General features: G+C 38.3%; 2 protein-coding genes and 1 long non-coding RNA gene across 5 annotated transcripts in view; 2 read left to right on the top strand and 1 right to left on the bottom strand.

The window, feature by feature from the left end:
- Positions 1–26,696, top strand: part of sdhaf2 (succinate dehydrogenase complex assembly factor 2) — a 222,684-nt gene that overhangs the window by 48,344 nt on the left and 147,644 nt on the right. The gene's annotated exons all lie outside the window — the stretch shown is intronic.
- The window catches only part of syt7b (synaptotagmin VIIb), a 100,772-nt gene that overhangs the window by 43,031 nt on the left and 31,045 nt on the right, over positions 1–26,696 (bottom strand). For all 3 annotated transcript variants that reach the window (XM_072464887.1, XM_072464886.1, XM_072464888.1), the window contains exons 2-4: positions 10,222–10,325; positions 3,108–3,187; positions 1,075–1,212 (exon numbers count right to left, since the gene is read on the bottom strand). In XM_072464887.1, the coding sequence (XP_072320988.1) occupies positions 1,075–1,212; positions 3,108–3,187; positions 10,222–10,325 (322 nt within the window). The remainder of the gene's footprint in view (positions 1–1,074; positions 1,213–3,107; positions 3,188–10,221; positions 10,326–26,696) is intronic.
- LOC140380856 (uncharacterized) lies at positions 21,485–21,888 on the top strand. Its single transcript, XR_011931224.1, has 3 exons — positions 21,485–21,512; positions 21,586–21,690; positions 21,769–21,888. It is a non-coding gene; the product is annotated as an uncharacterized lncRNA (long non-coding RNA).

Here is a 26,696-nt window from a genome sequence, read left to right as displayed (position 1 = left end):
AACTTTTTTCATTTCAATTGAAGCATATGGTTTTTACAATTTGAAAGTCTAAGTTTGTTTTGTTTTTAATGTAGACTTTCAACCAATACTGTATTTTAGTTTGGTTGCTTCAACTAAGCAATTATTTTTGCACTGAAAATGCATGACGCAGAATTTTTTATTGTATTTGTTTGTGTATTTGTTTTTTAAAGGGTTGACGTTTCACTTTTGGCCAGTGTCTTTTCTACAATATACAGTATTATTACACAGTTGTTCTTGTTCTATACTGAAGGACATTCATAAATAAACCCGACAGCTTTTTTTATGATGAAAGTTTAGGCATATTGGTATATTTCATTGGATATTTTATGTTATCTAAAGAGCTCATTAAGATATTGGCTGTAATTTATGAAAATTTTTTGGCCGACCAAGCTATCACAGCCGTAGTGAGGGATGGTGCAGCACATCTCTATCAAGCGCTCCATGACCAGCGGTGCATATTAATCACCCACACTCTCAGGATATGCCCAAATGCAAAAAACATGAGGATTACCAGAGATGAGGGACTTTGGTTAAAACATACATGAATTCTAACACAAAGCTCTGGTGTATGTGACTTTCATGTTCGATAGGACTATTCTATGCTTTAAATTGTTCCATTGTTTTGTTTGCTGCTGGACGCAAAAGCAAAGGCATTCCCGATAATTGATGTTTTCCCTTTTGCTGTTAGGGAAACAATTTGCATGTAATATAAAAAATAAAGAAAGAGCTCAGAACATGATGTATATGACATAGCATTGCAGTTGAAGGAATTAACCTTAGCAATATAAAAAAGTAGGATGGAAATGTCTAAGCATTACTGTAGCCCACACTCTGGAATGAAAACATTGGGCATTAGCAACAGCAAGCAGGTTGGTGTGCTGTTGATTATAAAAGAGGGACACAATGCCACTAAACAAACAAATATTCCAAATAGGAAACATGTTTGAATTGTATTGTAAATCTAATCCATGGAGAAATACTGTCTCCAAATTAAAAGACATTGTGGTTCCACTGTAACCGTACAGTGTGGTCTGCTCTGTGTGTGTGACTCACTTGGGGGTGAGGCGAGGGTCTCCGTACGGGGCGTAGGGGGACATGTTGAGGAGGAACTCTTTGGGCGGGTACGAGCTCCACCGCTGCTGCTGCACATTGCTACTGTCGTTGTTGTTCCAGAAGTCTCTGTCTAGGTCACTGTGGTCAGAAGGTTACAGGACAGTTTGACATAAAAAAAAGCTCTTCTTAAAGGTGCACTGTGTAACTTTTCTCGTTGTTTGTTTCTATTGAGATGTTATTGCTTTGTTTGGAATGTTTCACAGATCCATGGAGGGGCAAGCCCACTCATAGTAAGAATGTGTTTTTCAAGGTACTTTTAGCAATAAAACTCTTGTACTAAATAACTTTAATGGCAACAGAAAAGTTACATAGGGCATCTTTATGGGAATAGGTAGAATATAAATTGTAAGGTAATTAAATTAATTTTACATTGTTTACAATCAGGGGTGTTTTTTTAAAGGGAGTGTCTGTAGAGCCGCGGCCCGCGGCCGAAACTGACATGTTATTTTTGTGCCGGCGCGCGGCTCCTGAAACTGCGCCGCTATTTGACTGTTTTAGCACCGTTTTAGACCGTGCCGGGTTAAGGTTAGGGTTAGGGTTAAGGTTAAGGTTAAGGTTAGGGTTAGGGTTAGGGTTAGGGTTAGGGTTAGGGTTAGGGTTAGGATTAGGGTTAGGGTGGGTTAGGGTTGGGTTAGGGTTAAGGTTAGGGTTAGGGTTAGGATTAGGGTTAGGGTTAGGGTGGGTTAGGGTTGGGTTAGGGTTAGGGTTAGGGTGGGTTAGGGTTGGGTTAGGGTTGGGTTAGGGTTAGGGTTAGGGTGGGTTAGGGTTAGGGTTGGGTTAGGGTTAGGGTTAGGGTTAGGGTGGGTTAGGGTTGGGTTAGGGTTAGGGTTAAGGTTAGGGTTAGGGTGGGTTAGGGTTAGGGTGGGTTAGGGTTAGGGTTGGGTTAGGGTTAGGGTTAGGGTTAGGGTTAGGGTTAGGGTTAGGGTTAGGGTGGGTTAGGGTTGGGTTAGGGTTAGGGTTAAGGTTAGGGTTAGGGTGGGTTAGGGTTAGGGTGGGTTAGGGTTGGGTTAGGGTTAAGGTTAGGGTTAGGGTGGGTTAGGGTTGGGTTAGGGTTAGGGTGGGTTAGGGTTAGGGTGGGTTAGGGTTGGGTTAGGGTTAAGGTTAGGGTTAGGGTGGGTTAGGGTTGGGTTAGGGTTAGGGTTAAGGTTAGGGTTAGGGTTAGGGTTAGGGTGGGTTAGGGTTGGGTTAGGGTTAGGGTTAGCCATGAGGCTATAACGGGCTATAAGGGAAATGCCACGGTCCCTGAAACTCCAGCCACGGCCTTTTTTTAAACCAAGGGCCAGATCTTGAAACATGCTCGAAGCATAGGGTCACAGCCTAAAGGACAAGTGAGTCATTCAAAATGTTGCATTTGTCGTAGGTTTGACAGAGCCAGCAGTTTGTCCGCCTCACGTCACAATGTGTATTTGGTTATGATTGCAGTTTTGTGTATAGTTTGGACTTCCTTCTGGTTTTGCACAGCCACCGGCATTCCTGGCGCAAAACTCCATTTTATTGATGTACTCAAGAATACACAGATAGGTCAGCCTGGTTAGATTGCCCCTCGTTTCTATCTTCACAAAACATGTCTAAAAATGTATTTACATAATATTTTGTGTTGCACTAATTCAAAATGACTAATTTATTTGAGTAAGATTTTGGATTTGTCCTCTAGAATGTCATAATATATGTGCAGTATTAGAGATCATTGTAAACATGCTGCTGTTTATACTAATTACCCATTCAAATATTCATCGACACAGCTTCTGCAGCATGTGGTCTCCCATAATAAGGCTCTTTATGTAACAAGGTTCAATAAAGTACTAAATATATACAGTCCCGCCAACACCATAGGAACAAATGAGGGCATAATTTCCGGGCACCGTCTTTGACCTCGCTAGACTAGCTTTGTGGTCGGAAATAGCTTGTTAAAATGTGACAGTATCGCCACAGTGTATCCTATTTCCATACGTCCATAACCCGCTGACACCTACTTGATGGCTTTATTTTCCCCTCGACCTCTCACAGATTCGGGAGAGCTGGCAGCCTCCACCCCAGGCAGATTCCTCTTCCCCTGCAACGAGACAGGCAGACAAAAAGCAAAGGCAAGTGGGTGGATCTGACAACAATTGCGTACCAAAAATATTTTCCTGCTGCTTCTGTGCTCTTTTGGGGATTTCTGACCATCTTCGGGTCGCTTGTAAACTATGATAAATGAGTGGAGAGACAGGATTTGGTGAGATGCCAGTTTTTTCGAAAAAAACTGTAACTATATAATTGAAACAAGCAAATGACAGTAAACAGGAATCAGAATTAATTACACACATCACACTTAAGGAGACGATCACTGGAGGAGGATCAAATTAATTAAGACCCAACTTATGTAATATTCATATGTAGTATGCAATTTTATGTACTCCAAACTATATCTGATTTATTGCACTACACTTGTATCTGGCAATATAAAGTAGTGTCTTTGGTTTTATCTATAAAGACACACTGAATAAAGGCAGAAATACTAAAGACATAAGCTGCTGAGTTGCTGCTGGATTCCTCCTCGTGAACCTTACTTACATTTGTCACATTTATAGTTTGTGTTTCAGTTTTGTTCTATTGTTGTACACAGTGACTTAGGATATAAAAAGTTGTCGCAAGGCTAAAATTCCAAATGCCAATAGTAAGATAAATGCTTAATACTCAAAGTCAATACCAATTTCAGTACCATACCATCACAATTAAAAAAAACTGACTTGAATGTAACAGAACACAAAATATACAAAATAACAGTAATTTCTTTAATATTTCAAATGTGATCTTATACTTGTATTGATATATAATTGGACAGGTACATTTTTAATAGTTTGAGTATAAATTAGTATCTGTTTTTTTGCTTTTGTTTTTTCATTTTTTTGACAACACTAATAAAGCATAATATATCTGCTCTGAGAAATATTGAGTGAGCACTTATTTTCAACGTGAACATAACATTTCTAATCTTGAAGACATCTAGAGACAAATTCAATGTCTCTTTTTATCCTTGTATCATCTAAGTTTAAGTTAGACATTTTAATTAATCCGATTTTCTTGTGTTCTTTTATTTAATCCAGAAATACTGAAAACCTCTGGCTAAAATTATTGGAAAATCCTCCTCAAAATGTAAAATCATATAAAACATCCTGACATGTTGCAGCTATTATTAGCTCAATTCAAATGTTCTTGTGCCAACCTTTTGCAATATAGAGCGCATTATTTGTATTTGTATCTTAACCTAAAGCGTTTATGTGGTTTTAATATGAAATATTGTGATGTCTGCAAGGAACAGCGTGATTCTTGATTTCTTTGTTGATGTACACATAGAGTGCACTGTGGACAGGTGGCCCATCTCTCTCTCTAATGCATCACCAAGACATTGTATTATTTATCAGTTCACATTTGTCCATCCAGAGAAGCACACGTATTTTCATTCAGGGGCCATGCTGGAGGTCCGACTTAATCCGGACTTACACCGAGCTACTGCTGTTTCAGAAGTATACACACAGATACAGGGTTCACCGAACAGACAACCAGCCCAAGAAGGATGCATTTCTCCTGGTCAGCAATATGCTATCAAGAGCAGCTCATCCATGAATAACAGTTTCATAAAATGTGCAGGAGGGAGAGCGTGGGGAAGGTCTGGTGTTGGAGGACTAACGTGGATGTGAGGGAGCTTCACAGACAGAGGCCCGGAGGAAGGGACCAGACAAAGTTGAAGTAAAACTTATCTCAATTGTTAGCGGGGGTATATATATTAAATTATCAATATTACAATGACAACTAATTGTAATGATGTCAAATAAAATCTAGGGCAACAAAACATTAAGGGTGCACTCATACTGGAAAGATCAGGCCTAAACAAGGACTAGAACAGGACCAAAACAAGTCCACATCATGACTAAAATGCTTAATTTAGGACCGAATAACAAGTTGAATGCACCCATAAACTTTCCATTTTCTTTTTTATACTTTAAACAATTTTTAATTTCCTTAGAATTAAAAGCTCTGTAATAAATTTTTACCCTTTTCAAACAGTGGACTCACTTTTTACGAATATTAAAACCCTTTCTTAGCTGCAGACAGTGCTTTACTTTTAATCCTAAAAATGTATTTTGCAATATAGGGCAAACCAGATACTTTACAACATGAGAAAAAAAATCACATACAAGTCCCAAAATGATTAAAAATGTGCACTGTTGCAAATTACAATTAACAATTTAGAAAACAAAATACTGGTATATATTTTGAATGGTCAAGTGCTCAAAATGGCCCCTTTAATGAGAACGCTGAAATCATGAAAAGGTGCTTCATGTACAAGAGTTTAAAAGGGGAACATAAACATCCACTGCAGTGTTTTTCTAAACACAATTTCTTCATATTTCTTGAACCATCTGGAGGAAATGTGCACTTTTCAGCCCTAATGGATTCCGTCATAATCAATAATTGTTAGAAAAACAATAGCGTTTATTGTGGCAGAAAATAACCTCCAAAATGTCACGTTTTACACCCTGTGATTCTCACTCTCGCTGGTCTAAATGTTCATAAAACCTTTTAGTGTTGGTAAACAAAACATCAGCCTCATATTAAGGAGGAATTTGCATTAGCCCCCAAATATGACAAATAATCATGATTTTGTAAATTGAAAATTCATGGTGAGGGTATAATTGTGGGCACTATATAATTTATAAAGCAATTTACGAATAACTTTAAAAAACTGTCAGTAAGTTTACTTTTAGAATAAGAATGAGATCCTTCCTTTAAGGCTGGAGCCTCGCTACAAGACATAACCACATCACAACCATGTGATTAACATGATTTTATGATTTAATTAACATGTTAACTTTAAGTTGTTCTGGACAAATTCCACCAAAAATATAGCGGGACAGTTTGACGATGACATTTTAGTTTTGTTTCACTGAGCATCTCAAATCCAAATGGAAATCGAAATGGATACCAGAATACCTGTTGGCAATTGTAACGGACATATAAAACAAAACAAAAAAATGTCTGCGTCTTATAAAAAATATCAAAATACATGTTTCTAACTTGCTGCCAAGTTAAAATGAATGGAATCCTCCTGTAAGTTTTAGTATTAGGCACATTTAAAAAACAGAACAAATTAATATCGAAATGAATTTGGGACTTGACAAATATGTATTTTTTCATGTTTGCATAGAAAGTAGTGCGTGTTTAAAAAAAAAAAAAAAAAATCAATTCATGTAAACAAACACTGGATTGTAGCTGAAGGCTCATTTCCATCTGTAGGTCCAAGGGGCGGGGTCACAAAAGGACTAACAACAGAGACAGATACTTTGATGTATACAAAAATACATCACTGCATCTCACATTCCACTATTCACATTATTGCATTCCCCATTCTTTGCACAGTCCTCACATTGCATGTACTTGGTGCTGTGAAGGAGGCAATTGAACTGTCTTTTGACAATTTTGTATCTTTGTGCTCATTGTCTGCCCAACACAAATCTCTCTATAGGTAGACAAAAAGCATAATCTAATCTAAATAAAATAAACAAATAAGATAATAATAAAGACATGTAAGGGCCTATCCTAACCTTATTCTGGGTGTTTCCCTGAGCGCTGCCATCTGATGTAATCCTCCTTCCAGTTATATATTTTACATAGAGCTGCCGATCTCAACAGCAAATAATGTTGACTCGTTGGTGCCCATGACCACTGAACATTTTGCACAAATCAATCTCCTTTATAGCATATTTTTGTGCTGAGACTTCTCTCGCTCTCCACTTAGCGAACGGATCACCGGGAGAACATACAGGTATCAGGAGAGGTGAAGCAGAGAGTGGACCCATTCTGTGGGTGACATTGTGACAAGGGCGGGGAGATAAAGTGACAACGAGTGGAATCTAAAGCGGAGCATTCAGTAAAGGCAGAGAAGGAGGGTGCCACCAAAACAAAGACACAGACATAGATAGTGTGAGGGCAAACAACGATAAGACACAGGTTTGTTTGTCCGCTTCAGAGGGCTTTTGTAACTTAACAGCAATTGCATTTTACGGAGGATCTAAAATAAGTATAAGTCGGGGCGAGATGGTAAATATTTGCAGTTTGTGTTTGATGTGGAGTGTGGAAGCTCGGCGGTCACTCAGAGATCAGAGAAAAGGGAAACAGCATCCACACATGATAAATGCAATAGGATGAAGCCTTTAGTTTTACAAGACTTAACATTTAAAGAAAAAGTTTTAATCTTCTGTGCTTTAAAACCACAATTAAAATAAAAACCTTCCTGGCAATAACATGTCATTTTCAACAGAAAATAGTGGTTCCTTTTTTATTACCACATTAAATTCTAATTCTGATTCTGATATGGATGCAGACCATTCTATAAGTACGCAGGAAAGGGAAATGTGGTGCTATTTATGTGATAAGAGTTGAAAAGTATCAAATCCCAGATACTAATCGATATTCAAACTAGTATCGAAACTAGATACTCATTTGATTAAGTATCGATTCTGAAATCACATAAACATTGGACCTTTCTTCTTTTAGAGTGGTCTTGATCAGAACTACTATAAGACTATACTATTATGTCATATTATTACAGTTTAGTGTCATGACAACACTAGAATCATTCATTAGCGCTGTAAGGATTTTATTTTCATTTTTTACAATCATTCTTAAACCGCAGATGAGTGCAAGACACTGTATTTTTTATGTGGCTGAATTCCTGAAAGATTTATGACTTAAATCCATATCACAAATAAATGGGAGCAAAGCAATGCTAATCTGATCTTAAAATGCTAATTTTAAAAAACTCATTGTTGACTCTCGATTTGTTGAGCTCTAAAAATGACCCAGCAAACCATTATAACTACCTTCAATGTGTTGAGATTTGCCGCTTTAAACCGTTTCCACGCCCAATAATTTTGTCAAAAAATATGGCTTGACTCCAGTTTGGCTAGAAATGTTAACAATTCAAGAAATCACACAAAGTCTTATACTTTGTGTACTACTTCTTGTCAATATCGCAACACAAAATCAATTGGTTTTACTGTCCCTCTGAGATGAGATAAATAAAAGGAAAGATAAACAACAGACAGATAAACAAGTGCGTAGTAAGTGGCAGTGGATCATGTATATGCTATAGATGCGATATCAGTTGCTAACACTGACTCACATTTGCATAATATGAATCATTAGTACATTTTGATGTTTGCTGCAGGCAGAGGCAGCGATGCACCGAGCTGAAGATGTGTTTACAGCAAACACCCAAGGTTTTTGCTCATGTATGTCGACAGGGCCAAGTACACGGTTCCTGAAATTCAAAGACATGGAGCTATTATGCAGTAACATCCAACGAGGGAACAATATGAGGATCCTAGGACACAGGAGCAGCGAGCAGACTATTCAATCAATAGTGTGAGAACACATGGGAAAATTATTCAGAGTAAGAGAAAGTAGTATATAGTTAAGGAGATACAGCAGGACATTTTTTCTTTTTTTTTAAGAGAAATCAATAGGAAAATGTGAATGAGAAGTGCAGTTTTACTCACATGTTTTCACATATGAATTAGGTGTTTTATGTGTAAATTGCATATACAGTGAAGCCTCGTTTATCGCGGGGGTTACGTTCCAAAAAGAACCCGCAATAGGCAAAATCTGTGAAGTAGAAACCTTTATTTTTTTACAGTTATTATACAATGAAATACTCCATAAAACATTGAAAGCAAGGAACAAAACCTTTTTACAGGCTCAAGCATTTTTTTAACAAATAAAAGTACTGTATAAACGTTTGTTGTTGTTTTAAGTTTAACTTTTTCTGCGATAGTTAGCATCTTCCTCTGCCTTTTGGGCCCGACCTCAAGTGCCTTTTGTTAGTTTCTTAAGTTTCACTTCTCATGTCTGACAGCTAGGGGGCGATACTGTTCTGTTTACCTGTATTACGTGTCTGGGTGGGACCGAGGTAGACGTTTATTGTGTTGGCTAACGTGAACATGGTGTTCGCTAAATAAATGAACCAAACCTTAAGTGGAGTTATCATTTGGACTAACACCTTTGTCGGTGCAGAACGTTTGGTCAACATTGTGTGTGTCAATAACGGTGTAACGTTATTGACACACAGGTAGAGTAGACGCGAAGAGACTGTTTAGCCAATCAGAATGCAGAACAGAATGCATGATGCAAATCCGTGAAGCAGCGAGACCGTGAAAAGTGAACCGCGTTATAGCGAGGGTTCACTGTACTAAATTGAAAAAATGAAGAGGGATAGCTTATTTATTTTGAGTGAACTAGACCTTATTGAAAATTGGAGTAAAAATTCTTATTTTGCATCATTTTTGGAGTTATACCTTAAAGAAATAAGCTTGGAATGAGATAAAAGCAAATCTTCAGTACAATTTGTCAAAATCGTGTATGAGTACAAGACTGTGTAGGTGCAAGTAGATTAAATGAAATATTAAAACATCTTTAGAGGCAGATTGGACACTTGTCTATTTCCAGCTGAAGGCTTGTAAGTATATAGTGCATCCGGAATGTATTCACACTAACCTTCTTTCAAGTTATGGGGGTATAGTTTACATAATTAATTGAATCCTTTTTGGAATAATGCTGTAGCATGAGGAAATGTGGAAAAAATCAATGTAGAGAGGATTCTGATATTATTTCATTCAGTTTATTTCTTCTCTCTAATGTTACTGCTTTGTCAATGTGTTTAAAATGTGCAGAGTAAACTAAATCCCAAGAAAAAAAGCAAATCTAATCAACAATACTTTTAGTCAATAGTTAAATTTCTCCTCCAGTGTTGCCGCCCTTTTTGTAAACTATTCTGTTTTGTGCCAAAATATGGAAAAACAAAAACAAGAGACATAGTAATACTTCAATTGTACAAAGACAAAGCTATCAAAAGCTGATTGTAGTGACGACCCTGTCTAATATATATCTTGTATATTTATGTATCACAGCATTACACCTATTGTGGCCATTTCACCTCACTAACCAGAATATGCATGTCCGACGTAAACAGAATCGGAGCACTATAGCCAGTAATTGCCTTTTAAGGCGCTCCATGATAATTGCGCTGAACAGCCAAAAGCCTCTTACCAGTTTGCGTTGACACCAGGTGCAGACTCCACAGAGCGCTACCAGCCAAACGCCGCACAACACCAACACGATCGACACCAGGAACACACTCAGCGACACTGTGCCTGAAAACAGAGAAAGATATTATTAACACTGTTCATTATGGATACAACCTGCTGCTAAGATCCCTGATTCCTCAACAGCACACTGCAAAAACTCATCATCTACTTGTGTTAAATAACATCATTCTGAATGTCTCTTGGTGAAAATTTTAATGCAAACTCTGTACCACTGCCATCACCCACTTGCTGCACTAGCATATGTTTAGTTTTGACTATATATATTTTTTCATAATAGGAGTAAGGTTAGGATTAGTTTTATGTTTAGTTAGGGTTAGGGCTTTGGGCCAGGTTTGCTAACCGGGTTTTGGCCGATGCTATTTTTCTCACTGCATTATTATTTGTGCCATAAGAGACATAATAGTAACAAAGGCCTTTTTAATGGAAACATATAGGTATAATCTTCTGCAGTGGCCTGGGTGCTTTCATATCTTCCTGTCCTATTTATCATCATCAGATGCCATCTGCCATCAGCAAGAGACAGAGACAAATGGAAGCAGAGAAGGGTGGAAAAATAAGACAAAACTAGAGGCACAAGGATGGAGAGGACAGACTTAAAAAACACACACTCACAATGGTAAAGATAAAACTCTAGAGATCTTGTAGTTTGAGGGTAAATGCTAGATTCCCACATAGCAAACTGTCTGTCTTGTTTGTGAGAGAAGATTTGCACATTTGGTAGCTTTATTCTGCTTGCAAAAAAATCTACTTCACAACACTTTATCCAGATGTGGGTTTGAGGAGTGCGCTGGCTTTTAACAATATCCTTGTCTATTCATAATCCCCCTTGTGGTTGAATGTATTCTTGAATGTAATCCTCATGCTCAAAAGGTGGAGTATGTAACTTTTCTGGTGTAGGGACTACCACCTACTCACTTAAACTTAAAAGTTTACACAAGCAAAAATTTGCAGAGCAAAATTCCTCTGCATTTGACCAAGACATTTTTATGTAATTAAATAAAATCATCTCAAAACAGATGAAAATGCAAAAAATCAATTTAACCTTAACTTTTAGCTTATATTTGAACATTGCCAGAGTAAAGGCCTGTCTCACCTCTTCAGGAAGACTGTTCCAAGTTTTTTTTTTTTTATATTTAGCAGCATGTTTAGTCCTGACTCTGGCACTCTGGAGGCCGCCCCCGGAGGTCCTCGGAGTCTGAGATGGTTCATACAGATACTGTACTTTGGTGCTAGGCCATGGGGAGATTTGTACACAAGCAGAGCTGCTTTAAAGTCTATTCTCTGAGCCACAGGGAGCCAGTGCAGAGACCTGAGAACAGGACTAATGTGATCCTATCTGCTGTAGCAATAGATGCTGTTGCTGAAATGTTCCACAGTATGGCATTAAACTTATCTCTTATGTGGAAACGAGCAGGTGACACAACAAAAAGAGCAATTAATTGACTAATCACGGCAAGCCAATTATCATCACCATAATCATAATCTGGACTATACAGAAACTTAAAACATATACAGAAATACATTTAATACTCATACTCATTTAATACTTAATTAACTCAAAATGTCAAAAAAGAAAAAAACAATTTCATATTAATCAGATTTATAAATATTCTCTATCTAAAAGCCTTCGATCACCATAGCACAACCTTTATGAAATGGATAATGTACTCAAATACAGTAAATGCTGACTATTTGACTACTAAAACAATCATTATTTGCAGCCCTTATGACTAGGCTAAGTCACAGCTCAGATCTGTGGAGAAGAAGGAAACATGAGTAATAAAACACATCCACAAATAGAGTTACCGGTACATAGTGCACCTTTCTTGCATTCATGATCTCATTTACAATAAACCATTATGATTTTAACATCCCCAATAAAGCTCAATGTTCTCTTCATGTCATCAATACACGACGTGCAGATGTCAAGACAAGATCACATCACGGGGCCAGAAGCTGCACTATTACCAGCTTCCGCCTCGTCTCTCCAAGACCATAAATCCTCTGTAACTTTGTTTCGGTCGTGAGGGATGAAAACTTCACTCACAGCCTCACAATATTTCTCATCTCTATTTTGTCTGAATTACAAACTCCTAACTGTCATTCAGTCTGTTGCTTTGAATGCAGAGGCACGTTGGCAAAACAGTGTGGGCAAACAGGGAGCTCAGAACTACAGACTACTTTATCCTGCTGAATTTCTATCTGTGTATGCACCTCAAACATTGACAGGGATTAGGAGAACAGAAAGCAGTTTGGATTCAAAAAACATTGCACCTATTTGTGTTTTACGTACTAGATTTGTTTGCTAGAAAAAGAAAATGTAATGCATATGGCTGATTTGGATAGACTGGATTACGGTACCGCTAGAAAAGTAATATCGTACCTGTTATTTTGTGGATAGTGAGTTGGTATTATTGGGCCATTTTATTAATATTCAGTTGCTGTCAAAGTGTTTATCTTGACCAACAAGGCTTTATTTTTCCCATATTAGTGATGATTGTCAGCAAATGAATGTCCATTTAAAAATAGTGTGTTATTAAAGAGGACAATATGAATTTTAGATAATATTGTGAATGTTGTTTTGAAGATATGCAACATTTTATAATTTAGGTTATTGTTTATAGAAAAAAAAAAGCTATAAAAGCTGATTAAAAATTAAAATGATAGGTTTTGTTGTAAATTTTCAATTGTGTATACGGTGACATTGCTCCGCTTTTGCGAATCATTTTAAAGATGGGTCTGATTATTAAACATCAACTATGTTTAAAGACAAGTGTCTTTCTGTTGGATAAAATATATATTCATTTTCATCAATATCCAGGCATTTTTAAGCTTAAATGTATTACGAGATAATGTCCAAACGTATCTGGAAAACTAATGACATTCGGGAACAAATAAGCTTTTGTGCATTCTCATTAGTTTATTTGGCTGCTATTGGTGTATCATCATGGCTAAACAAAGTCTCAATCACTTCATTGTTCACTGTTTTCCTTCCGATTTACACCAACTCATTGTAAAAACGGAGAAAAACTGAAGTCAGGGAAAAAAAGCGCAACAAAAAAAGTGTCGGTGAGAAGAATGACTTGCTTTCCAAAGTGCCTCCATGTGTGTGAGCGAAAGTCTGACAGTTTTCAGTTTGTGGGGTGTTATCAGCAGGGGAACTCAGACGTACAGTGAGAGTCAATCGCTCTACAAGCCAAAGAAGAATAAAACAAATCATGCAGCAAGCAATGGTAACTCATTAGCCAAAATCCCACACACAAATTCAGTATGTCTCTGGACAGATTAATCCCCATTTCGTTAATGGTTATTTGTACAATTGGACCATTTTCTCTTGGCTCATTTTGAATCCTACTTACAAGCTCTGAGAATAGTGTCTTCTGGCATTGATCGCGCTGAAATGTACCAAAACGACACACTCTGCGCAGTAAAGGGAGTTCTGCACTAGCCTTGTGAGAGCGCTTAATATAGCATTTGTCAATTCAATCCCCACGGCTCAAATTTTATTATCGAGACCCAGAACATCGCAAATATAATAAGCCAACTTCACCGTTCCCCAATCCTAACTAGAATCTTGTCGTTGGATTGCAAAACATGATGTTCTGGACTCTTATTTGTGCTGCAACTATGGGCAAGGCGTTCCTCATACAACATTCATATTGGGCTTTGCACTTTCCAGCCAATCTGTTCCAGCCCAGGGCAGGACTTTTGCCAAGAAGCCAAGTGCAGACCCTCCTAGACCCACCTGCTGCAACCTCTCCAACAGAATGAACCACCATCTGGTATAGAAACCAGCCTCATTAGCAAGTACTTGTGTAATTGTGGCGTAGGTGGACTTTAACATTATTAATCAAAAGCATTTCTGCCTGCCTGTGATCCCTAACCCTAAGTCATTATGGAATTATTAACAAAAAATAAAAGAGTTGGCACGTTTTTCTTTTCATTATGAGAGTAAAGTGAAAAGTAAGAATTTACAAAAAAATGGAAATAAATTAGACATGCATTAGTCACACTTTAATGCATTTCTTTCAATTTTTGCTGTTCGCACTTGCTCTTAATCTCTAAATGTCAAGTAATGTGTCTTTATTAGCCACACAGTTATCTATATTTTTCAAAATTGTGATAAATTTGCCTCCTTTTGTGGGCTGTACATGTACTTTTAGACTTATTTTTTCCGATGAGATCCCGAAGTGAACCGTACGCTCATGCATAAAGAGGAGCTGGAGGAGAGGAGGGGGGAGGGAAGAGAGGCATTGTGGGACAGTGCAGGCGACAAGGAAGGAGAATATGCATGTCACATCCAGCATGCACTGAAACGTGATTCGACTCCAAATTAACCTTTTAATAATCTGCAAAGCTTTGAAATATTTCCTTCTTTGAGTAATGCATTTTTGCGACGCATGAATTTGTTCTGTAATGACGGTGTGTGTGGTGTCGGTAAGGTAGCTGCAGGGAGAGCACAGTGAAGTTAAAATTGTGTTATTCTAAAGGATTTTTATTTGTACTCTTCTCTTTTATGACTTAAATAGTTTTTAATTAGTTAATTTTATTGTATTTCTGTTTTTTTTTAAAGGCATTTTTCCTGCTGTGTGAAGCACTTTGAATTGCCTTGTGTATGAAATGTGCTCTACAAATAAACTTGCCTTGCCTTATTTTGTTGGTTTCAATGTGTATAAAAAGCTAAACTCGTATAGACTGTGACACAACCATAATATTAGTTGTGATTTTCACAGCTAATGCATGGAGGATAAAGCAAATTCAGACAATAATACTGAAATATGAAGTAATTCACTATAGATGGGTTTAATAGGGGCAGTTGTATACACGTTTTTCATTGGGATATTGCAACAGAATATCAAGTATGACAAATAGTTCAGTAATATTATTTTACTGCTTGACTACACCGAAGGTCCTTTACTGAGAAGATAACAAAGGCCATTTGAAATATAAATAAATGCACACCCACATGTGACATTGCAGAAAGCCTCACCATAAAAGGAGATCAGTGTTTCCTTCATGCCCCCTCTGCCCTGTACCACCTCTCTGTCCTTGTGTCATTGTGTACTGGTGAAATGCCGGTCTGGTTCAATAAACATGGATTGACTCCAGCTGCAGCGCCTCCTGTGTCTTTGGGCTCACACTGAGAGACTCCTGTGGCTCCAAGTGTAAACAACACACTTCGTCACAGCCTCCTCCTCCTTCTGTGTTTAGTCATAAGTCTGCGTGCAGTTCACATGATGGGCTTTGTAATTTAAATAAAAAAAATGACACTTTTCATTAGTGGATGATCGCTGCTGTTCTCGTACAAATTGCTCTTCACGTTTCCCTCCGTCTGCGTACATTTTCACTTGGGTGGTGATTAAATAAATTACGCAGAATTGATTAGAGTTGCTCATTTGAAAAATCAGCTTTATGAAGTAGTTTTTATCTTTTGCTCAGTTTGTGTGGTTTATTGCAATACAGCAATATGTTAATTCACAATGTATAACATAAGGATTTGCATGGGTGCCTTACAACAAGGAGGTCCTGGGTTCAATAACCTGAATGAACAGAATGCAGTTCAGTACTGTGTGTGGTTGTTTTGTTGAAACTGACAGATACTGAGGCCTGTCAGTTTCATTAAATACATTGAGGATTGTTTTTTGAAGGGATATAGATCTTATCACTCACCAAAAAACACCAAAACACCATGTCTCCAATTGTGTGACACTGTTTGTTAGTATAATGGTGTGTTTGGTGGTGGTTGCCCTTCTCTGTCAGTCTGCAATGCGACAGGTTCAAACACAGTAATCAGCTTGTAAAAACACAGTACAGTGCCCATAACAACATAATGTTTGTCCATACTGAACACATTGTCTTTCTGTGTTTTGCAAAAGAGTCTATTCTACAAAACCCCAATACAATAATTTTCCTTTCCCCACTTTAGTCGCGCTGATCTCATCCTTAAAATTTTGCAGAACCTACAGAACTATCTCTATATACCGAAAAATTCATGACTCACCAATTTACTGCAATTAAATCTCAGAAAAAAAAACAATCTAATTACCCAACACAACTACTTTACATCATTTTCCTCTTGCATGTCTTCCTTATTTGGTCAACATGTCCCCCTCATCCTCTTTTTGTCAAGCTTCCTCTTCTTCTCCACTCCTCCACCTGCTGTTCGTTTCTGCAGGCTCTATGCTCCGGCCTGGTGATAGCGCCTGGCATCGCTCGGAGAATGAGCACTATTAGTCACTCGAGACCTCCAGCAGAGCGGGCAGCCTCAGTGTGAAGAGGTCCACCGCCACAGGGGCTGACCCTCCACAAGCGCAAGCGAGTGGGGACTGGTGGGAGGACACTGCCAACCAATTATACGCAAAAGTACCGAAGGGATTTGGAAGGAGAAAATGTGGTGCATAGTGAAACATTATGGCAGCATAAAAGCACAGCGTTGCCTTGTACAGCTCTTTCATTGGCGCTTGTCATGTGAATTGCTGAGCTGTCGGGCAGAAAAGACTCCAGTGTGGATGAAAAAAGTTTGACAATGTTAAGTTCAACAGGGCTATTTTTTTTCTCTCGCGCACAGCAATTGAGTTCAATTATGGCTGAACAAGGAGCACAACAGCGAAATGAGAATCACCTAATGTGCAATTGTGTAGAGTTCAATAAGTATTACTGAAGGTGATTCATTTGGTCCTGGAGTGAGCTTATTATGCACAAAAATCATAATGAGTGACAAGCACATTCAATTGGTGTCCTTGCTTCAGTAACGCCATAAAATGTTCTCGTACCCTAACCCTAACCCCTAACTGTCGTACACACTCTCCTTCATGTGGAACACGGACTCTTTTGTAGATGTAATACTTGCTGAGTCAATTTAATCACTTTTGTACGCAATTGTGCAGAACATTGGACAAAGGAATTTCATATTTTTGGGTTTGGCTTTAAAGTTAGGTAACTGTGGCCGATATGCCAAAAGTAATATCACAATTATCATCTTTTATATACACTAGCTTTATATTGCCTCCAAGAGGTAACTAAAGCCATCTACTCCTTTTAAGAGTTCACACTTGATTGAATTCACTATCATGTGTGATTGAGGAGGCTTTCTGTTAAATAGAGCTGCATTAAACAGCCCAAAATAGCATATTGTCACAGATTTATATCATCATTTTGCCCTACTCTTAGCATTATGTAATAGATATTCAAGCATTTGTGTTATGAGTAGCCCAAACTGTATAAAACCCTAATCCCCTGTATGCATTATCTTGTTGTCCTGTTCACTTTACATCATACAAAATCTGGCATCATGAGCTGTTCCACTGCATGCCTTTTTAATTTGTCTTTTCCCCCCAGAATATGGACTGAGGCATTGGGAAAGTGGTTGGCTACTTCAATCCCATACAACACAATGTTTCAGAGTTAAATGCTTATGTTTTCATGTATGTATGTATTTATTTGTATATATTTATACTTGGTCTGAATACTGAACCTTTTTAGAGGTTAACACTGAACAATTTAATCTAACATTAACAAACATGGCAGACAATATTCAAAGTAAAATAGCAACTCCATCAGATCTTAGAAAACACATCTTCTCCATGCACATGTGTTTGCCATAGATCTTTGTGCAAAAGGTTTTTCATTCAAGTCAATATTTTCTGATTCATTTTCAAAGCTCAACAGAAAGAAAAACACAATGTGGTAATTGGATGAGATGGCCCAGGTATAGGTCTGTGAAGCATAACAGGTATTACAGTAAACTCAATTTAAAATGACTGGGACTAACAGGTTCTCCTGGTGAAACAATTTTACCAAGAAAGATTTCACATCTAATTCAATTGACTGTATGAAAGCAGGTATGAACTATTGACTGGCTGTGAATGAGTTCGACTTGTGTTCGTAAATAGGCTATAGAAAACTCTTAGCGCCGGAGAGTCATCTGACGGCCACATCCTACTTTACATAACGTCTTATACGTCTTATAATATGTGGAATATATATTTCAGTTCAGCACTTTGATTGAACAGATTAATTTGAGGTAAAAGCAATTAAGGGAAACGGAAATAAATGAATGTCTATGGTACAGAATTATTGCTCAAGGCTAAACATTCGTTACTCAAGATATTACAGATTGTATGCATGTCTAAAGATGCCAATTAAGATAAAGTTATGTGTAACTATAAACGTTATGTCAAGCTCACTCAAGACTTCAATAATGTAATTGAGGTTGACAATTTGACCCACAGATATGTGTATTTTTAAACTACCATATAATGATGGTACTAGAGGTGGGCAATATATCGACATTTAGATAATATTGTGAATGTTGTTTTGAAGATATGCGGGATTTTAATATTGAGTATATGGATTATGTCGGTGTAATCCCTCATTCGTCCAGGCGTGTTCCATAGTAGAAAAAGCTTCAGTTGTAGTCATCTGGACTCAGTTTGAAAAATAGACGTTTCGACTCTCATCCAAGAGTCATTGTCAATAAAAGAATTTAGATCGAGAACTCCGATATTAATACTATTCTGTTGTAAGACCCGCCCATTGGGAGGAGCCTTCCTGAAGTAGAAAGAGTTGTTTGTTTCAGTTGGGAGTTTCTGTTGAAACAAACAACTCTTTCTACTTCAGGAAGGCTCCGCCCAATGGGCGGGTCTTACAACAGAATAGTATTAATATCGGAGTTCTCGACCTAAATTCTTTTATTGACAATGACTCTTGGATGAGAGTCGAAACGTCTATTTTTCAAACTGAGTCCAGATGACTACAACTGAAGCTTTTTCTATATGGATTATGATAATACAAATTAAACCAAACAAGCTGATTAAAAATAATAAATGTAAACGTAATCAGGTGATATTTCTGCACTCTGGGTTAAGAGACATTTCACATTGATCTGATGATTAAACCTAAACTAATACTGTTTGAACACATTTCTGTTGGATTGACATACCGGTAATATCATCTGAATATCTAGCTTCTCCAAAAATATTCATTTGTGTCTATAATGCCAAACCCTAAATGTGACAAATGAAAGTCCAAATTACATACTACATAAAATAATAGAAAAATCTGAATAAACTAAATTGTCTTGCACATTTCAAGAACACAATAACAGCTTTGGTCACAAATGAGACAAACATGCCAAAATTCAGCTTTAAAAGTCACTGTTGCTGGTATATTTGTTTATTTTATGTTGCACTTGATTTGATCAACATTTTTTGTCACGCTTTCCCAGCGAGTTTTTGAAGTGAACCGTCAGGAGCATCTGTGTGCTGAAAGTAAGTCCTCCAGGAGCCGAGTCTCTTTCCATTCTGACAAACATTTTAAAATAATGCTTTTCTCTATCCAGCGCTGCGACTTATCCAGGGAGCTGTCTGACTTCTGTTCAGGCAATAGCAGACACCGTAGACTTCTTAGACAAACACTTGAACGCTTCGGTGTCACAGTTGTTGAACCGAGAGGGCCTTGAGTTTTGTTTTAGCACAAAAGATGATGTACAATAGCTGCTCTGTGGTGTCTCCAAGGGTCTAAACGGCACAGAACCATGACAGGCCCATAAGCAAATACACCTGACGACAAAGGTGCATTTATCCAGGCAAAACATCCATCTGGTTTGCAACACACAAGCACCAAAAGGTAGATTCAGAGAGAGTCCTTTTGTCTGTAATGAGAGCAGAGAGAGAAGGCAGTGGCTGTGGAGGAATGGACACTGGTCAGAGTCGTTCAGGCGCTTAGAAGTAGCACACAGAGGGTTTTATTTGAGAGAGGTTTTATACTATCAAGAAATAAATGGTTTGCAGACATAGAACTGAGGAAGATATAATAGCTGTAATAGTGTGTGTGTGTGTGTGTGTGTGTGTGTGTGTGTGCGCTTGTTTTGTTGTTTTATGTGCGTTTTAAAAAATGGTTTTATATTGACATGAAGTCTGAAATAAAGATTGATTGACTAATAAAAACCCCATAAAAGCCCCGCTGAATATGCCCTGCTCTTTGCACTGTTTTAAAAACTATTTTATAATGATTAATTATCTTCTTGATGACAGCTTTTGTCATTTGTGATTTGAACGTGCCCTTCTTGTTCTTACTTTGTTGTGTTCTGCAAATAAACACGTTACAAAGTACAAATTCCTTGTGAGTCTCAGATTATTCCCCCTGTTTTAACAAGATAGGAATTGTATTTTTGTTGTTTTGTTGTGTTTATATTGTCTGATTTAATAAGGGACTGAAAGCATTGCTTGTATAGTAGTATAAAAGGTGCAAAAAGACTAGCTGGTTTGCCAAAAGAAACTACACAATCAGTTGGATGGAGCTATTTTTATAAAGCACTTACCCATGATTTCACTGCAGTGAGGAACAAGATTCAAACTGAACATCACAATTCAGAGTCTGACACCGACATGTGTTAGCAGCTACACCCAACGTTTTACACGTGAGTAAGTCTGAGGAGAACATATCTACCACTGAGAGAAAACTTCACAGCCCTGGGACAGTCTGCACCTTTGTTATTTACATAGAACCTTGAACTGAAAGGCTGTTTAAATGTTTTTTCTCTTATTGCTTTGACATTTACTTTATTGTTAGAGGAGGTGAATACAATGTAGATGTAGAAGGCATTAATTAGCCCATAATCCAATGATCATAACAGGCCTTAAAAGACCATCCTTCCTGTACTACAAAACTGCAAAAGCTTTTGGTAAATTGTCTTCAGATTTGTTTTATGTTGGTCTTTCTCAAACTCTGTCTGCCTGTGTGCAGCTTCCTCTGTAGCATTTTGATGAAAACCTAGGTACATTTCCCCCCATAAAAGAATCAATTATTTTTTTCCCAAAGAATGTGAATTTTAAGAGCAGGACTGTGTGACAAATCATTAAAAGCCGTCTTCATCTAAATAGAAACCATTAGATTTTGGCAAATTTAAAATGAACCCTCTTAAAGTTATGCCACATAACTTTTCACCTAAATATGTAGGTTGTATCAAGTTGTTTTTGTGTTTCTTTGAGCGATTATAAGGACAAAAAGACACAGAACAAACCTACCTACTACTACAACAACAACAACAACAACAACAACTACCAAATATGATGGAATCAGTCAATGCAGAATAATTTCCAATGGAAGGACTTGCAAAAATAGAAAATGTGGGTTAGTTTTAGATCCTTTGTGTGGAAAATATAAGACATTCCTTGGATGTTTGGTTAAAAACATAGGTTTGTTAAAAACCTAGGGAGGAAGCTCAGAGAGGTAAGTTATATCACCTTTCCTTTTTGTTAATTTGATTCTTCCTTCTTATTTGATGTGGATATTTTTTATTCAGGCTGCACAAGTGAAGGGTCAATCTCAACTTATGCCTTGGGTCAAAGATGTGGTGAGACGTTTCTGATATTACTGTCAACAAGCTGAAAATGAGGAGCAATTCAAGGTACAATATGTGGATTTAACAATAAATATTTATTATTTTTAGTTTATAATCATCCAGATTATAATAATGACTTTACAGATAATGTGGCCCGGTGTGCTACATCATGTCTACAATGAGCACACATGGACAACTGGCTGCTGTGGCCATGAGCCATTGGAAGAGGAGAGCAGTAGGGAGAAGCCATGGACACAACAAGGTTACTGTAGACACAGTTTTTATGCAGATCCATTTCTTAGAACTAGGTTTTTAATTAATATTTACAGCTAAACTTTCTTACATGTCTTGAAAGGTTCTGCAGCTCGTACATTATTCTGAATAAAGGCTGGCTAAAATATGTGTAAAAGTACATCACATTTAGGTACAGGTTAGACATTATATTTTGTCTCTGATTTCCACCACTTTCCTGAGGACAAGCTCTGATTTTGAGAGCTTTCAGAATCACATACTCATGTACTCAGGTACGTTGTACCTAGGGATGCATACCTAAACCCACGTTCAGGTTCAAGTTCGGATTCGAATCCAGAGGTTCAGGTTCAGGTCCGGACCTAATGAGTCCGGCTGAACTCATGCCATTTTTGCATAATGTTATAACAGCATAACACAAGCTACTTGGCAAAATTAAGTTGAAGACACATGAACAAGGACGTCTATCAAACACAAGGCTTAACTGCAGACTGAAATAAACTCAATTTATCTGGTTTATTCACTGTTTATTAACAGAAGTTACAACTTACAAATCACAAGCTGCTAACACACATTCATGTGTTTTTCTAGAGGAACAACTCCCGAACAAGAGCATGTTGAGTATTGGTATTGGGGCAGCTGTTTCAGCTGATACTATGTTTGTCAAGTGTATTACTGGTTTGACTGGGCTGTTCCCCACACCTGAAGTTTAATGCCTTTAGATACATTTCCACTCTTTAATTTTGCAGATCCATTGGCTTCAAAGTCATGTAAAAACCTTCAAAAACTAGCATAACAGTCAACTAGAACCACTATAAATCAATCAACTTAGCAGTATCAAAAATAGAAAATGAAAATATTTTACACAATACATCATATTAACAGCATTAAACACAAGACCATATTTAACAACTGTAGAATACAAATACTATTACAAAATATAAGCTCCAATTAATGAATCCAGCAATTAAACAATATTACTTTGACTTAGTATTTACTTAGATGTATAAATATGTATATTGCACATTAACCCACCTAAATAAATGCTACATCACACCACAACATAATAGTTATTTTATTCATATTGTAGCGACCCTAGTCTCTAGTGCGCGTGCGCGTGTGGGGCGGAGCTAAGAGCGGGCTCAGGAGACCAGGTGGTTTTTGATGTTCCTGTTCCATCACCATGGTTACGGCCAACATTAACCAACTCTGTTCAAGAAATAAAGTGACAACTTGTGAGCACTAAACCAGCATTACTGACCTGAGCGAGAAGTTACAATATTTACACCCAAACCAACCACCCGCTCCTTTAACAAGCGTCTTAAACTAACTCACGGAGCGGCACAAGCGGCGACGCACGCGGCGGCTTAAAACGAGTCAATCAAGCCAGCGATCTTCCCGAAGGTTCGGTCTCTCGGGTCTTTAAACTCATTGCGCGTGCATCGCTGATGGCTCCGGGCGCGCCATTGACAGCGATGTCAGTGTTTACGTCTTTTCCAGCGCGAATTTCGCGATCTATGGAAGGTTTCAGATGGTTTAGATTCTAGAACGTAAAGGATATAGAATGTGAGTGGTAGATTTTTAACGAGTCCAGAACCGAATCACCGGGGTTCCGGTTTTTTTGGACCTGAACCGAAACGTCCAGATCCGGTCCGTCGTAGCGGTACGCATCCCTAGTTGTACCTGATAATAGGCCATTGTATTTTTTTCTGCCAATCTCCTTTTCTCCCGTGAACCTCCACCATTAGCAACAGGTCGACAATAGTATTGAAACAATGATTGAAACACACACACCACGCAGTGTTAGCATTTACATTTTGCGACAGTGCAGTGGCTCTTGTGGCCTCTAGAGGCGCAAGACCGGGAATCTTACACAGTGTAACGCGTCATATAGAGAAACTTTGGGATGAGAGCTGGTGCCAGGGTGGTTCACTCTGATTCATTTCTCCATCGGAAAAGGCTTTTCTAAAGTTGTGCCGGTGGCCAAAAGCTCAACCATGTGAATACTAGCGATGTGCCAAAGGGTTTTTGACACCTAGGAACACGTTAGAGCGATTAAAAACTTATACTTCCTCCTTTCACTGTTTGAGACCAGGTACCCCAGCATTTATTTTGCAGTTGTGAGTAAGTGTGTGTTCCTGCCGACCGCACTGAGCCCCTACCTTCGGCTCCTCCTGGATTAATATGCAGAAGTGTAAGCTTCTTGCTAAAACACAATTTGTATGTCTGAATTTATAAGTCAAAGTTGTCCGGTGAGACCCACTCTACGCGGCTATTTAGAGAAGAAAGTCCGACTGTTACTTTACTGGTAAATATAGCAATATTAATTATATCTTTTTTAAGTTTGGGGGGATCTGTACTGCAACAGTGCCAGGCACAATTTGTGAAGGCCTCGGGCCCTAAGTTTTTTGTTGATAAAATGTTGACATATTTTACAGTGCATCCGGGAAGTGTCCATAGCGCTTACATTTTCCCACATTTTGTTTTGTTGTAGCCTTATTCAAAAATAAATGTAATTCATTATTTGCCTCAAAATTCTACAAATAATACTCATGACAACATGAAAGAAGTTTGTTTGAATTCACATATATATGTATTCATACCCTTAGCTCAAAACTTTGTTGAAGGAACTTGGCAATAATTACAGCCTTGAGTCTTTTTGAGAATAATGCTACAAGCTTGGCACACCTACTTTTTGTTAGTTTCTCATTTTTCTTTCTAGAACCTCTCAAGCTCCATCAGGTTGGATGGTGTCGGTTCACAGCCATCTTCAGATCTCTCCTGAGATGTTCAATTGGCCAGAGCTGGGCCACTCAAGGACATTCACAGTGCTGTCCTGTAGCCACTCTTTTGTTGTCCTGGCTGTGCGCCCCAGTCCAGAGCGCTGAGGAGCAGGCTATCGTCAAGAATGTCTTTGTACACTGCTGCATTCATCTTTCCGTTGATCCTGACTATTCTTCAAGTTTCTGCCACAGAAAAACATCCCCACAGCATGATGCTGCCACCACCATACTTCCCTGTAGGGATAAGGGCTGGACTATATGGTGAGGGCTGGCCCCCTACCATTTAGCAAAAACTTAAAAAAAAAAAACTTACTATTTTTTCAATTGAATAATTTTACTAACTTAATATTTGTGTATATTAATTAAAATGTAACTGCAGGGATTTTGTCCAAAACAGGAGTGCTTTTCGATTTTAGTGCATTCTAGATAATTTAATAATGCTTGGCATGGCCATGGCCTGTGTAGCAAATTTGGCCCAATTTATTGTTATTCATGCCCAAATACTTTAAGGCTGTATTTTTATTACAATATAAGCCAATGCTATTACAATTGCGGAATGGCACACATGCGTCCAGCATTGCTCTGTTGGCTGATATGGGCCGGCCCGGGTGACAATGGGCTGGGCCACGTCTGTGGGCCTGCGATGAACAAGAGCAGAGCATAGTGAGATAAAGCTGATTTAATGTGGGCTGTTGAAGTGTGATATCAGGGCTTTGCTTTGTGTTGCACAAGTCTGACAGTGACCGGCCCATAAGTGCACCAGCCCACCAGAAAAACTTCCGGTGCTCCCAATGGTCAGTCCAGGCCTGGTAGGGTTACTGGCCAGGTGATGAGATGTGCCTGGTTTCCTCCAGACATGACCCTTGCTATTCAAGTCAAAGAGGTTAATCTTTGTTTCATCGGAACAGATGTTTTTTTCTCATGGTCTTAGAGTCCTTCAGGTGCCTTTCTGCAGGTGGGCTGTCATGTGCCTTTTACTGAGAAATGGCTTCTGTCTGGCCGCTCTACCATACAGGCCTGATTGGTGGAGTGCTGCAGAGATAGTTGTTCTTCTGGAAGGGTCACCTCCCTGACCAAGGTCTTTCTCAGTTCTTGCTCAGTTTGGAGTCTTGGTGGTTCTGGATGATGGAGGCCACTGTGCTCATAGGAACTTTCAAAACTGCATACATTTTTCTGGTCCCTTCGTCAGATCTGTGCCTTGATACAATCCTGTCTGGGAAGTCTCCAAACAATTCCTTGGACTTCATTAATTGCTTTGTGCTCTGACATTAATGTTGCCTATGGGACCTTATATAGAAAGGTGTGTGCTTTTCAAAATCCAGTCCAGTCAAGCGTCTAAAGTAGGGGTGGGCTATTATTTTCCTCCGAGGGCCATATTCGAATCCAGGCATGTAGCGGAGGCCCGGCCCGCGATCATTGGTGCGAAAAAATAAAATTCAAGAATGAAATATCAAATAAAATATATCTTTTCTGTCAAATATAGGCTATTTAATCTATTATTTAATTCATTTCACGTCATCTTTATTAAGGATACAAGTGCAGACAGATGCCTAAGGGCAAAAAAAAAAAAACTAAAGCATATATCTTTTTTTTTTAATATTATTTGGCATGCCCTGCGACAAGTTGGCCACTGTCCAGGGTGTACCCCGCCTAAGGCCCAAAGTCACTGGGATAGGCTCCAGTCACCCGCGACCCCGAAAGGGAACAAGCGGTAGAAAATGGATGGATGGATTATTTGGCATGTTTGGCGGGCCGGATTATAAAGACAAACTGGCCGTATGTGGCCCGCGGGCCGTAGTTTGCCCACCCCTGGTCTAAAGGATGATCCGTGGAAAACACATGTACCTGAGCTTTTTTTTATATTTTTATGAATTTGCAAAGAATTCTAACAACATTCTTTCAAGATGTCATTATGGGGTGTTGTTTGTAAATTGTTGAGGAAAATGATGAATTTAATCAATTTTGGAAATCGGCTGTAGTATTAAAAAAAATATGTTTCCGGATGCACTGTATTCATTTATACTTGCGTCTTTTGGAGTT

This window comes from Eucyclogobius newberryi, unplaced genomic scaffold, assembly GCF_026437365.1.
Source record: "Eucyclogobius newberryi isolate DKJ021-1_F unplaced genomic scaffold, fEucNew1.0.hap1 SCAF_5, whole genome shotgun sequence".
In the NCBI taxonomy this organism is placed as follows: domain Eukaryota; kingdom Metazoa; phylum Chordata; class Actinopteri; order Gobiiformes; family Gobiidae; genus Eucyclogobius; species Eucyclogobius newberryi.
This window is presented reverse-complemented; position numbering and strand designations above follow the sequence as displayed.